Consider the following 12,369-nt stretch of genomic DNA (forward strand, 5'->3'; position numbering starts at 1 on the left):
GCGGGAGTGAGGATTTGAGCACCAGCCCAGTGGTAATGCTGGGTGGGGAGACGTCCCAGCTTTGTTTGAAACATTAATATTTATACTCAGGATATATATCTATGCTCTGGCAATCCTTCAGTGCCAGGGCGAGCCAGAAGAGCCCAGGGTTTTGTTACACAGCACAGGCTCTTTGAGGCAGGAGGTTATTGCAGACCTAAACCTAGGTCTGCTCAAAAGAGGATTTCTGGCTCAAAAACACATGCCCATCTGACTCAAACCGCTCCATAGGTATGTGCTGCATCCGAGGAAATACTGGGCAGGGAAAGTTTCCCTAGAGCATACAGAGAGAGGTGCGCTGCAGGGTGGCAAGTGAACTGGTGGTGAGGATGCTCCAGGGTGTGAGAACCGGGCTGGCAGTCCCGGCTTCAAGAGCCTGGAAGTTCAGAAACACAACCAAAGTCCTCCTTGGAGAAATACCACCTTTAAACGAAGACCAGAGCAAGAGCAGTAGCAACGCAACTCGTTGTCACTCCAGGTCACTGTCCGTGCCGGTGAGAGCTGGCATCGCCATCGGGAGCAGCCCGTGGGTCAACTGGCAGTTTGCTCGCAGTGCTCCAGCCATCTCCTCGCTGCCCCAGCTCGGTGGTCCCATGGCCTTGGTGCAAAATCTTACTCCAGCATCACATCTCCAGCGAGTTTCCCTCCAACACCTTGCATGGTCTGTAGTTGTTAATCTTTCCGCCCTGTTTTGGGGGGTCCCTGGTGCCCCTGCCACCTTGCCTTGCCCTAGACGGTGCTGCCAGGCAGCGGCAGGCAAGGCTGCCCGATCCAGCTGTGGGCTGCCCTATCCAGCTGTGGGTTGCCCTGCACTCCATCCCCTGGCAGCAACTGGGACTGCAGGAGAAGGGAAAACTGTCGCGGGAATCTGTCTTTAACAGATTCCTGGCATTTTTGTGGTGCCCTATTTCGGTGACAGAGCCACGGATAATTGCTTTGCTCTGAACAGATATGTGAAACCTCAGGATCTTTTCCAGGTTGTGAGGACTGTGAAGCCCAACAGGAGAGGATGAATTCTTCAGGAAAGGTTCCAGAAACTAAAGCTGCACATAGGCTAAAGGAAGAAATTGGGATGTAAAAAGCCTTTTTGGAGATGAAGAAGGCACAGTGATGTGAGGTTAGCAAGGGCCAAGGCAAATGGCTTGAAAGTTGCTACCAGTCCTATGTTCTTAAATGTGATGCACAGCAAAACGGGGCAGTCAAAGCAACGGCTCTGCAGGGTGAAGATTAAGGGAAAGTATCTCAAGAATGACATTGGGGCTCTGTAGTCAAAACCATAAAGAAAAAGCGGGCATGACGTCAGTGCTCAGTGCCACTCGGTGTCCCTGGGGTGAAGTCAGCGATCTTGCAGGAGCAAAGAAGCTGCTGGAGGAGCACTTTCTGAGATGAGCTTCAGCCTTTGGTGGTCCTCCTGCCTCCTTGGCACAAGCCAGGCTGAGTCAGATGCCCCCTCCCCACCCCGCTTGCGACCTCGTCCCCTCCCCGTCACCGCTTCCTCACCGCCAAGAAGCACCCGCACTTCGGTCTGCCAAAATGCACATGGGTGCACAGGGAGGCACTCTGGACATCTGCCTTGTAACACCTGCACTGGGACTAGGTCTGAAAAATAACCTGCCTACATTTTATCAGAATTTTGTGGGGCCAGTTTTTTCCCTTGTTTCGGGTTGGAATTCATTATTTCAGGACAACATGTCAGCATTTGGAAAATGTGGCCAGGTTTACCTTGCAGACATTTAAAAAGTGACTGAAAAAGCAATTTCAGAGGCAGGAGAGGAGCACGCTGCCGTTTGTACCCTGGATGTGCTTTTACTAGGCGTGGGTCAGGTCTTGAGCTGTTTCACTGTGATTTCTCTCTCTCCACTGAAATCAGCAGAAGCCCAGGGGGCAAGACAGCATATATTGGGGATAAGTTTTAAAAATCACCCCAAACGTTCCCATACCAGGTAGGAAAAGCTGGAAACTTGAGTGTGCAACATCTGCCCACAGGCACATCTGCAGAGCCAGGACCCTGCTGGGTTCCAGCCTCCAAAGTGGAGGAGGTTTCTGATAAGTGGAAAGAAGGGTAGAAATTTTTTCCATTGAAACTTCCACAGAATGGTTTATCGTCAATGTAGGGTGAGTGGTGTCATTTATATTTGATTTTCCGTTTTCTGATTAGAAAAGAGGAAGCGGCATTATTTTGCAACGAAAAGTTACATTTCAGAAGTTGGCAGTTCTGTAAAACACCCCCCACCCCCAAAATCCAGCATTACAAAGCCCAAACAACAACAGCCTGGAAATCAAAAGCCAAATTTATTTCCATTATCCATTTTCTTCCAAAATCTGAAAACATTTTGTGGGAATTTTCAGTGTGAGCAACGACACGCATCCTGGAAATCCTGGCATTTACCAGGCAGAAAAAAAAAAAGCCATATTTTGGCCAGCTCTTTCAGTAACAGAAAGGAGCTTGGAGGCGCCCAAATGTTTCGTTCACCTCCCACTGCCAGTCCTGAAGCCGGCTGGGGATAGAGGGAAAGGATTAAGGCTCGAATCATTTCCTTGTGCGCTCCTACGGGCTTGCTTCGCTTCTCGTTTTTGTCCCAGATCTGCTCCCGCCTGCTCTGCCCAACAGGACCAGGGGGGTGCGAGAGCCAGCCTGGCATTGGGCTTGGAAAAAACCAGCCTCCTTCCTCCCCACTGCACACAGGAATAATTCACCCAGAAACAATGCGCTGGCATGACTTTCCAGATCAATTTATAGCCTGACCTAAAGCTTTCTTCCTGCCCAGGGTGAAAGGAGAAGGAAGAAGGGCTATTTTTTGTTCAGAATAGGTGTGTTTGAGGTTGGTCTAAATCAGAAGGGATTTGGGGTGTTGACACTGAATCTGCTCAGTGCATGCTTTCTAACTCAACTCATCGCTGCAAGTCAGTTATTAAGGAATCACGCTGCAGATAAGGAGAGAGGCTGTAAGCAGGTTTAAAATTTCCTAAAAAGCTGATAAGATGGTTAAAAAAAAATAAATCCCAGGGTACAGTTTGGCTAGTTCTTATATAAAGTGAATCTGTGAGTTCCCAGGGTAATAGACAGCATTCTTCTATCTGTGGCTTCCCGGAAAAGGAAATAATACAGTCGGATTAGCTTCGGGAAAGTGGCAGCCTTCCCTTCCTCTCCAGATAAGCCGGAGAAGCGCAGCCCATCCAGCAACCCAGAGGACACAGGCTGTCACCCGGCCACCAGGGACCCCACCGGTCAGTGCCCCGCAGCGGCTCCCCTCCATTCCCGTTTGTATGCACATCGCTCCCCTTTCCTCAAAACTGGAGCGGAGCCCTTTTGGGTAAGGTTTTACGCACGCCGGAAACAGGGGCAACTTTGGTCCTTTCTTTTCTAGGCAGTGTTAACAACTCTGCAGCCCAAAGAATTTGTCTTGCAATCCCCTCTGCGGATCAGCTTTCAATTCTCTATTCAAGCAGCATGAATGAAACGAAGCCTTTATTTGCATTCTCTTCAAATTGCCCTCCACCACTAGCATGAGACCTTTGGAAGTTTGTTGCGAGAGTAGCAGAGCCAAGATATTTCAGCTGGGCATGATGCCCCACCGCTACCGCAAAAATCACTTCAAAGCAACTGCTGAGTCAGAATAAAGGGGGCTGGATGCCTTTGCTTCCCAAGGATCACAATGCAAAGCCCGGCAGGAGGAGGAGCAGGGAGGGAGGTCAATGGATGCATCATTCCCTGTCCCTGAGTCACTTCTCCTGCAGGAATTCATAAGATCTGGCATCTCCCAAGCACATATGAGAGAAGGGAATGGCCTGGGCAAGGGCACAGAGGTCTGAGAGGGGCTTCATAAAGAAATCCCATCCTGGACCACAGTTAAGGACACCCTGGGCTGTTGCCCATCCTCAGTTTTGGGTGGGGTAGGGGGCTAAAGCTGCCCGCCCTGCCACAGCACAGGGTCAGCTAGTCAACAGCACCACGTCTGCAAGCTGAGGAGCTGTGTGCTCCCATGTGGAAAGTGCACAGGGTTGCCTTCAGGCTTCTTTCCCTGGAGTCCCAGAAAAAAAGGGAAAAAGTACCTTTGTTCTCCTTTGGCCTTCACCTTGCTGCAGCTTTTAAAAAGTGAAGAGCTGGCCCTTTATGTTATTTTCAGTTCTGGAAAGCAAAGTGTATTCATAAGGACTTTTTTTTTTTTTTTTTTGAGGTTTTCTCCAGCTTTTAAATCGATGCAGTATTTTCTCCTGCACCTCCCGGAGAGCAGCATAGCTCACCGTATGCCGTATGCCTCCAGGACAGCTCTTGCTTTGGGGAGGAAGGTAGCAACAGCAGCTGCATGTGCTCTGCAGAGAGCTCAGACTGCCTGGGTCTCCAAAGTGAATGTGGGGCCATCCCTCCCTCCCTGACCCTAGGTGGTCACCTCTCCCTCCTCTTCCCTTCTCCATCAAGGGACCTGCTGAATCCTTTTTCCAGGAGGCACGAAGGCAGGGGAATGGTGGGGACTGTCCATCACGGCCCCTTTCTGCTCCTCATCCTTCTGTCTTCTGCTCCAGCCCCAAGTAATCACCAGATGGGCCCCCAGTGTGTCCAGACCCCCATCTCATCTAACAACCAAACCTGCCGAGAAAATATTGGACTGCATCTTGAGCTGAGTAGGAGAGGATGGTCCTGCCCCATCTTAAAATTTCAAAATAATTCCCACTCTGCGTTTGCTGAAACCTCCTGGAATTTTTCAGCAGAAGGAGACGGGCCCACCCTGGGGTAGCCCAGAGCCTGGCGGTTAGCATGTGGTCTTGGGCAATCAGACGCAGAGGATGAAATCCCTGCTCTGATGCCTGCAGAGCGGGCACCTGAACTTCCCACATCCCTTCATCCCTTCGAATCCTGCCTTGCTAAAACCAGTCCGGTCCTGCGGGAAGTGCTGATTTTGATGAATCAACATTTTCCAGCAAAAAATGTGACATTTGCAATTTCCCAACCAGTCCTAATTGAGAGCATTCAGAAAAAGCAAACAAACAAACAAGCAAACCAAACAATGGCAGAGGGCAGGAAACGAGCTGGGCATCTCCGAAGAGCTGTCCTCGCCCAAGCATCGCTGCCAGGGCAGGAGTGCCAACAGATAAACAGCTCCAGGGTGAATGCAGGAACCACCATGCTCAACTGCGGCAGCTTGACCTTGTTGCAAGTGACTGCTGGTCCCTTTGGTGCTGAACACTTGTAGGCTATCTCTGTAATGCAAGATGCAGCTCTGATAGTATGAGTGAGGGCTCTAGACCACTCTGGTCTGTGCCTGTCCTTGGCATGACCCATGTGTCCCATTCCTAGAGAAGCCAGAGGTATCTCCACAGACTTCGTTATATCCCTCTTCTCCCAGCTGTTTCCATCACCACTAGGCAGCACTTGGAGAAGTGCTGGTACTAGTCTGGCAGTCAGGCACTCAAGGCTCCTCCTACACCATCTCTTTCTCTTCCAGTATTCATACTTCCAACCTTTCCTGTCAGCACACCTGTACAATTTTGTCAGGTAGGTACAGATGGAAATCTCAGATTCGCACTAGAAGGTCTCAGTCTTGTCTCAGAAGAGCCTCTCTACTCACTTGCTTTCCATGGACCCCTGACACTGAGTGCAGGATCTCGGTCCTAGGTGATGCAGGACAAGTCCAGGTGACTCCAGCAAGTCTTGGGTTTTCAGCTGTGGAGGAGAGCACTTCTCTTGGATGTGCTTTCCCTCCAGACCATGCAAGCGGACCCGACGATCTGCCTTTGGAAACAGCGTGGCATCTCCCTGGGGCGGATGAATGTATGGGATTGCTGGAACTCTGTTGCATGCCTGAATATGATGGTGGCCTTACCATGAGCAATAGCTCTGCTATCTTTACTGCAATAATACTAGTCATGATCTCTTGGTGCACCAGGACAGGTAGGAGAATTGTTTCTAGGGAGTCCCCTTTAGAAACCACTGGAGATACATGCTGTGAGGTTTGGTGGGAGCCAAGTAGCTCTGAAACAGCAAATGTCTTGCCATGCTTTCATAACCACAAGATTTTGGCCCAAGGCTGCCTGTCACAGTTGCAAGCTCTGCTGCTGGGAATACTCAGCAGGGCCCAGAGGAAGGGTCGATGGAGAGGGATGGAAGGGTGGTCGGGGGGAGCATCAGCATCAGAGCAGCACTGGTGTGGCGGCTGCAGGAGGGGGACCCTGTCATGGGCTCTTGGATGCATCAAGGGACCCCATATGGAGGCTCACTGCGGGGAATCGCTGATGCTTTCTGATTTCCTGTTTTATGGCTGTGTCTTCTTCTCAGCAGCTCCTCTGGCTGCTCTTCCAGCCCTTCAATTTGCAGTGGTTTTGCCAGTTCTGTGCTCAAGATAGGAGCAGGAGCAATGCATCCTGGCAGGGATGAGATGGCAGTTTCCATCTGCACGGCTCTGACGGAGGCAGTCAGATCTGGTTTGGGAAAAGAGGCTGTTAAAACCACAGCCTCCTCTCAGACCAGTTTTCAAAATCTGTCACCAGCAAAATGCAGCCCTGGCCACTGCTACCACCTCTGCCAGGCTGCGCCCATCCCATGGGGACCTCCTGCATGGTTTCCACTACGCTGGCACAGGAGTTCCTCAGCAGAGGGGACATGACCCTTCCCCACACTCCCTGCCGCCCCGGCCAGCTGGCATTGCCGTGGCAGCTTTTGCTCCCAGAAAGCAGCAATTTTGGGGCCAGATACTTGAAAGAGGTTTGCAGCGACCCTGAAATGCCCAGCTCTTGGCCAATACACTCAAAACTCCTTTTGGATGAAATCCGCTTTCTGCACATGACTTGTCAAATACTTGTGAACGACAAGCACGTTCCACAGCAGGGACTCTGCCGGGGCCTCCCACAAGCAGAAGGAGGAACTGGACACACTTTCTAAATTGGTCATGGCGGTCATCCACGATTTTTCTGGGTACAATTAATAGGTGACTTAATTCTTTGCTTAATCTGAACTCTTTCCATTACGCAGCTGAGGAAGTTCGGTGTTCCAGCTGCCTCGCTATATTTGGGCTGTGAACTGCAGGAAGTTGATCAGCATGACATTGCCACAGATCTTGCCCTGTAACTTTTCCCTAGAAAGAGAAATCTCATTCAAACCTCTCTGCCCTGTCCTTCTTGCCCCCCGGGCACTGGGGACACCGGGTCCTCTGCATACTGGCTCCAGTGCTGTGTAATCCTCCTTCCCCCCTCCCAAGGAGTTCATTTGGACAGTAGAAGGAGAGTACGATGTGATGGGTGGCTCCAGGACCTTTTAAAACAACTGCCTTACTCGAGCACAGACAATGACACCCTAAAGTAAACATCAGCGCACCCTCCCTAAGATGTGGACGCATGAACAAGCACAGTCCTTCAAATAGATCCAGAACGTTTATTCAATTGCTTTGAAGGTGCAGTAGCATAAGTGCGTGTTTCTGCCTGTGGCCTGCAGGCTCCCCGCCGCTGGCCTTGCCACTAGTTGCAGTAGTTTTCCAGTTGGTAGAGGGAGCACGTGTTGTGGCAGCATTGCTCAACGATCCCTCGCTTCACTTTCTCAAACTCCTCCTGCTGGAAGGGCAGCTCTCCTACCTCGCCATGCAAGGGACTGCTCACTGCCAGGGAAGAAAAAAATAAGCCATGGGACATCACACAGCATCAGCCCCGGCTGCTGAGTGCTGCAGAGACCCCCCCTTTGCAGACACCAGATTTTTAAGACAGAGTTGGCTGGAAAATGGTGAGGAAGTTGCAAGGGTTTCCCCGGTTTGATGCTGCTTGTAGCACCTTCAGGCTCTGTGTTTCCTCTCCGAAAATAATCCTATGGTGCTTAGAAGGAGCCAAGCTGAGTGGGTATCAGCAGTGTGAGGGACAAGGAAATACAGGGGCTTTATTGAGGTAGGCATGTGGAGAAGAAGAGAAACCCTGCACTCTCCCTGGGGTGAGCAGCTAGTAAATAAGATGATAAAATGGGCTGGTCTGCTCCAGAGAGATGAGTTGTTTGGGACAGTTTGGCAGTTACCCACTCTTCTATGAGCCTGGGCAAACAACTGGGATGTCCGTGGGATTGCAAGGACAGTCCAGTCCTGGGGCTGGATGCATTTCCCAGCTGGTCCTGAACAGCCTGCTCCTGTTGGCTGCCTGGATGTAGCCTCGAGCCAATGGCAAAAGTGTTCATGTGTGTCCGTGTTCACAGCTGGGGACGAGTTTTTAGAAGGAATGATAAATTTGTGTTTTTGGATACAGACAAAACTCAACAGAACATCTCACTTGCTGGTGGGAACTGGAAAAATTGTGGACAGAACTGTTCAGGCTTTAGTTGCCCAATGAAAATATAGAAATTGGCAAATAAATCAGTGAATTTTTCCTGTAGGAAGAAAAGAGGCCCTAACAACAAAAAGAAAATGCCTGGAAAGCGACAATGAGACAAGGTTTCTAGGGTAATATGAAAGTACAGCACAAAATGCAAAATCCCCAAGCCCCCAAAGCGTGATGCAATGAACGAGGCACAAGAGTAATAAGAAATCATTATGCTAGTGTGCTAGGAGGAAAATTTAGGAAAGGTTTAGTCTGACATTAAGTAGAAGAGGAAATAGCTAGTCAATGTTTTGTGATTTACTTGTCTTCATCCTTCAAGCCAGCTGTGAGCAGACTGTAAACACAACCAGCTTGTGTGACGAAGAGGTGGTGGCTCAGGCAAAAATCCTGGAACAAGAGGTAGCAAATCCTCAGATACTTTCAAACTGGTTGGCCCTGATGAAATTCTCAATACAGTATTTAGGGAATTGGCTAATGAAACTTCCAACCCACTCATGGTGGTCTTCAGAAACAAATAATCAGAGAAGAGAGCAACTAACAGCCCAGCTGGCCATTCAAAACAAATCATGGCAAACCCTCTCTTATGACATTACCTTGCATCACCTTCCGAAGACCTCTAGGACTATTTCACAGGATGGTTGCATACGCAGGAGAAGGAATCAGATAGAAATGAAACCAGTGTGTGATGGGAAGAGAACTGGTGGGAGAGGCATATCGTAGTCAGGGGAGGTTAAGTAATGGTCCATCTTGAAACAAGAGGGTTGAAATGACTGGGATTTGGCAGGGGTCTCTTCTGCATCTATCTATTCAAAGTCTCTGTTAGTAGCTTGGAAAACAGAAGAGAGAGTGTATTTGCTGGATTCATAGAGGAGCTAAAGCTGAGAGGAACTGCAGGTACCCATCTCCAGGAGAGACATCATCCTTGCATTACGATTGGAGCATTACAGATCCTGGCCCCGTCTAGCTACAAACACCATGTTGAAGAGCAGCTCTCTGGACTGCCTCATCCCACCTACACCGCCATGCAGACACAAAGTGCTGGACCAGGGGCGAGGGTGTGCGGGCAGGGCTGTCAGCTCCTCCTGCCTCCTGGCCCTTGCACTCATCAGTAGTCCAGGAGTCCTAAGGAGGGGAACAAAAGCAGCACCACCAGCATTTCACCACCACGAAATAAGAGACAATATAAAGCTGTGTGGGTTGCAAGCCTCTTGAAGGGCAAGATTAGTACTAAAAATTACCTTTGAAACTATAGAAATTCTGAAAAGATGGGATGCTGTTCAGTAAGAAATGGGAAAGATGCTGAAGGTAGGCAGGAAGACTGCGTTGTGCATCCAGGACAAGGATTTGACTGTGGTAGCGGTCCTTCAAGGACTGCCGATCCACCCAAGGGAAGGCCAAAGCATCCAAGGGAGATAGCGATCACTATCAATCAACAGTGCAGCGCTGTTTTGAAAAAGACAAACTACCTGCGTAGGCAGGAACATGGTGTGAAAAACATGCAATATCATTCTTCCAGTTTGCTCATTCTACTTGGCACTGGCAAGGCCTCAGCTGGGGTCCTGTGTGCAATTTGCATGGACAGAGATCTAGAAAATATGACCTAAGAAGGTAGTGGGGGGGTGTAGAGGGGATTTAGCTGAGGTTAGGTTAAAACTAGGCATGGGAACAGTCTTCAAATATTTTGAAAAGCAGCTATAAAGAAGAAAGGAGTAGTCTGTTCGCCACCTCCACTATGAAGAAGACAAGAAATAATTTACAGCAAGGGACATTCAGGTTAGGTACTGGGAAAAAACATTCAAGAAGAACGTCAGTTAAGCATGGGAATGGGCAGTTTCAGAAGGCAGAATAAGCTTCCTCACTGGAGGTTTTTATGAACATATTAGACAAGTGTGGGTCAGGAATAGGATGGGGAAAACTGATCCTGCCTTGGGGCAGAAGGAGGCTTCCTGGGTTCCTTCCACCTTTATTTTCTGTGAACACTCCCAGGCCAGTGTAAAGGCCACACAAAGAAATAGACAAGTTTGAGCTTTCAGCCACAATTCCTTTTGCCTTATAAATCCTCTTTCCCTGCCTGCCCTCCCATCTGCCTTTTTAACCTGCAGAGCTTTTCATTGGCAATGTGATGCTGTTGGTATGTTAAAGGTATTCCTGGCATTCCCCATCAAGGACATTCCTAGTGTCACCATCAAAGATAGGCAGTTGTTGCCTTTTGCATCGCATAGCATACAACTGCGTTCAAGGTCAGCCTGACTTACCTAGAGGCTGCTCAATGTCCCGTCGGGCTTTAGGGGAGTAGAAGAAACCCCGCTCTCCACACACCAGGTAGAGAGCCTCCACCAAGTGGGAGCCACAGAGGTGCTGGGTGGCAGCCGCATGGCTGGTCCCGGAGCCAGAAAGAGCAAGAAGGGCCAGGAGAGGCAGCGATCGGATCCAGAGAGCCATGGTGAGCAGGATGAGGCCTAGGGTTAAGAGGCAGAGGAGACACAGGGAGGTCTACGAGGGAGAAATAGGTTGTCATCAAGTATCTTATGTCCTTCAGCTCCTTTGGCATGAAAATGAGACCAAAGTAGCAGATGGACCTTCTAAAGATGCTCTAGCTTGAAAGGGAAGGAGAGCTTTCTGCATCAGGCTTTACAAGTCACGGTAAATGACTAATGATTATAACCAGAAGTCCATCTCCATCCACCTGCTCACATCAGTCCCGGCCTCCCTGCTGTCTTCCCCCAAAAGGCCAAACTAGACTGGAAGAGCCATCCCACTGAGCCCTGTAGCATATATGCCCAGAAGAGCCAAGATCAACAGACACCTTCAGAGGAAGAACCCTCTCTTCCAAGTCAGAAGGGGCTGTTCTTTATGATGATGGCCCAGAAACAACACAATGTGCTCAAAGACCTGAGGACACTTCATTTTCTTGGACTAGTGAGCCAGCACTTGTCACCACCAGCTACATCAACTTAAGAAAATAGTTCTGCAAAACAGGTAGAATCTAAAAGGGGAGCAATCACACTTACCCAAAGAAGTGGCAGCAAGAGATGGAAAGAAGTTTGCTCTGAGAGATGAAGACTGGTTGGTTGGTAGTAATATCCCCATTCTCTCTTTCCCGTATTTATATGCTTTACATTAGCCCAAGTGACACAAGAGCTAGCACAAGCCCCACCTCCTCGATGACACTCTAGCCAAAATTTTTGCTGCTTGTGCACATTAATTTCCCTCTACGTAGCATCAACAGGTCTTTATGCAAGTTAAGATAGAAGCAACAGTTTGCAGTTTCCATCTCATTTCATCCAACCTGTTTTTGCTTCCCTGAAGCTCTGTCCTGAGCCATCAGTGACCCTTTTAGCAGGAGATAATGGTGCTATTACAGCTGCAATGATCACTAATGACACTAATGCTGGCAATAGGCACTGCTGGCATTGAGGTGGCTCAACAGCTGTTTCTAAAATGTAAAATTAAAGGCAAACATGTTAATCTGTTTGATTAATATCACCTTGGAAAGTATGCAGTGATGGGGCCAAGTTGTCGGTTAGACCATGCTACTGTCAGGTGTTAGAGGAAGGAAAACATATCATTGCGCTGAGGCTATCTGCGGCTCCGATTGCTGGCCACGCGGCGCACAGCAAGAGACACGCGTCCATGGCTTGGGCTGGTGGAGGAATAACATCTGCATTTTACAGGAGACCTTGGACAGTCGTTTTAGCACAGTGCGGGGCCAGAGTTAGAGCGTTTGAAATTTTGTATGTGAAAAAATAAGACTTTCCCCCTTCGCCTGCTGAAAGGAAGGTCCCCTCCTTCATCTGCCAGGTGCCCCTTCAAATTCCTGTTTGGGATTAAGCAGAACAGAGACTCAGTCTCTGCTGTTTGCAGGTGAGAGCCCCTCAGCTCTTCTCTCTGGGTCTCTGCCCGAAATTGTGTCTTCAACACCAACAAACATTTCTGGTAAATCCCAGTGAAAACCAGGAGATAGCTGATTATCTCCATTCTGGCTGGTAAATTCACTTTTAATAGGAGATGACGGGCCAAGGATGGTCCACTGGCTTTCATGGG

At 49.3% G+C, this 12,369-nt stretch overlaps 1 protein-coding gene across 1 annotated transcript; it reads right to left on the bottom strand.

The window, feature by feature from the left end:
• Window positions 1–7,488: 7,488 nt before the first annotated feature.
• INS (insulin) lies at window positions 7,489–11,415 on the bottom strand (the record flags this gene model as incomplete). Its single annotated transcript, XM_082316930.1, has 3 exons — window positions 7,489–7,625; window positions 10,581–10,784; window positions 11,337–11,415. 3 exons carry the CDS (start codon window positions 11,413–11,415, stop codon window positions 7,489–7,491), a joined length of 420 nt encoding a protein of 139 aa, XP_082173056.1.
• Window positions 11,416–12,369: the final 954 nt, after the last annotated feature.

This window comes from Platalea leucorodia, assembly GCF_965183815.1.
Source record: "Platalea leucorodia genome assembly, chromosome: 7".
Lineage (NCBI taxonomy): Eukaryota > Metazoa > Chordata > Aves > Pelecaniformes > Threskiornithidae > Platalea > Platalea leucorodia.